Genomic DNA, 1,294 nt, shown 5'->3' on the forward strand with positions numbered 1-1,294 from the left:
CCCGCACCGAAGGTGTCTGGCGGCCCATGCGGGGCCTGAACATCACTGCCACCGGCGCCGGCCCGGCCCACGCCCTCTACTTCGCCTGCTACGAAAAGTTAAAAAAGACGCTGAGCGACGTCATCCACGCAGGGGGCAATAGCCATGTGGCCAACGGTACTGCGGGGCTACCGGGGCCTCCCCCCTGCCACGCTGGGGTGGGGAGGAGAGCGGAGCAGGGAGAGGCCGAGCTTTGGCAGTGGGGAGGTTTGCCACCACAGGGTTGGGGTGCGATGGGTGCCCTGATCCCTGTACTCTCGCCAGCTGCCGGCCAGCAGCGCTGGGACAGGGGCAGGCTCCAGACAGAGCGGCTCCCAAAAAAAAGTGGCCCCGGCTCCGAAGGATGCCCGCAGACAAGCTGTGACCAGCCGTGGCCCCATGGGTTGGTGGTACTGGAGCTTGCCCCTGGAGCGCCACGTGGTTTAGGAGTCCATCTTGCCATGGTGCCCGTTACTTGTCTCGAGGAGCTGCCGTGGTGGGGAAAGCATGGGACTGAGGGAAGAGCAGGGCATGTCCTGCCCTCGGCAGGCACATGGTGGAGTGCTGTCTGGTTTCTCCTTCTCTGTGAGGCACAGGGACAGTTGCCATCCTCTGGTCCCCTCCTAGCTGGTGGTATCAGTCTGTCCCCCCAGGACTGAGCCCAAGTGAGTTCCAGTCAGCCCATGGAACGTGAGAGCCGGTCGCAATCCTCTCCCTCTCTTTCTTGATCTCTCTCTGGGTGGGAACTGCTGAGAACTGGCCTGCCTCTTGGACAGGAGATGGAAGCTGCCTTCGGATCTTGCCCTCTTCCAGGGGCTTCTTCCTGTGCCTTGGCGGGGGACTCGGGGCTGCAGTGGAGCCCCGGGGTCCCTCACGTGCCCCCCTTCACATGTGGCAGTTCTTGTTTTGCAGGTGCAGCCGGGTGTGTAGCAACATTGCTCCACGATGCGGCCATGAACCCTGCCGAAGGTAACGATGGTCCTGGCCTGCCGGGGAGGGGAGGATCGGGGGCTGCCCGGGCCGCTCGGGTCCCCCCTGCACAGAGGGTGCTTTCCTCGTTGCTCACCCAGCTGCAAGGATCCTTTGGAGGCCAGTGACTGTGGCTTCAGTTAGGGAGCCCAGTGGCTGCCCCTTATGGAGGGGGTAGGTGGAAGAGATTAATTCTGAGCAGCGCAGCAAACCCCATCTTAGGAGGAGCGGGGAGGGAACCGGCCTTTCAACCCAGGGGTTGGCTGGGAGTCACCTGTGGCAGGGGAGAAGGCGAGAAAGGGGTGAT

At 63.3% G+C, this 1,294-nt stretch overlaps 1 protein-coding gene across 1 annotated transcript in view; it reads left to right on the plus strand.

The window, feature by feature from the left end:
- Positions 1-8: 8 nt before the first annotated feature.
- LOC104536268 (mitoferrin-2) overlaps positions 9-1,294 on the plus strand; it is a gene marked incomplete at its 5' end in the record, with an annotated part of 3,402 nt that continues 2,116 nt past the window's right edge. Inside the window, 2 exons of the mRNA XM_010178831.1 lie at positions 9-156; positions 931-987. Of these exons, the coding sequence (XP_010177133.1) occupies positions 9-156; positions 931-987 (205 nt within the window). The remainder of the gene's footprint in view (positions 157-930; positions 988-1,294) is intronic.

Source organism: Mesitornis unicolor, unplaced genomic scaffold, assembly GCF_000695765.1.
Source record: "Mesitornis unicolor isolate BGI_N332 unplaced genomic scaffold, ASM69576v1 scaffold41162, whole genome shotgun sequence".
NCBI lineage: Eukaryota > Metazoa > Chordata > Aves > Mesitornithiformes > Mesitornithidae > Mesitornis > Mesitornis unicolor.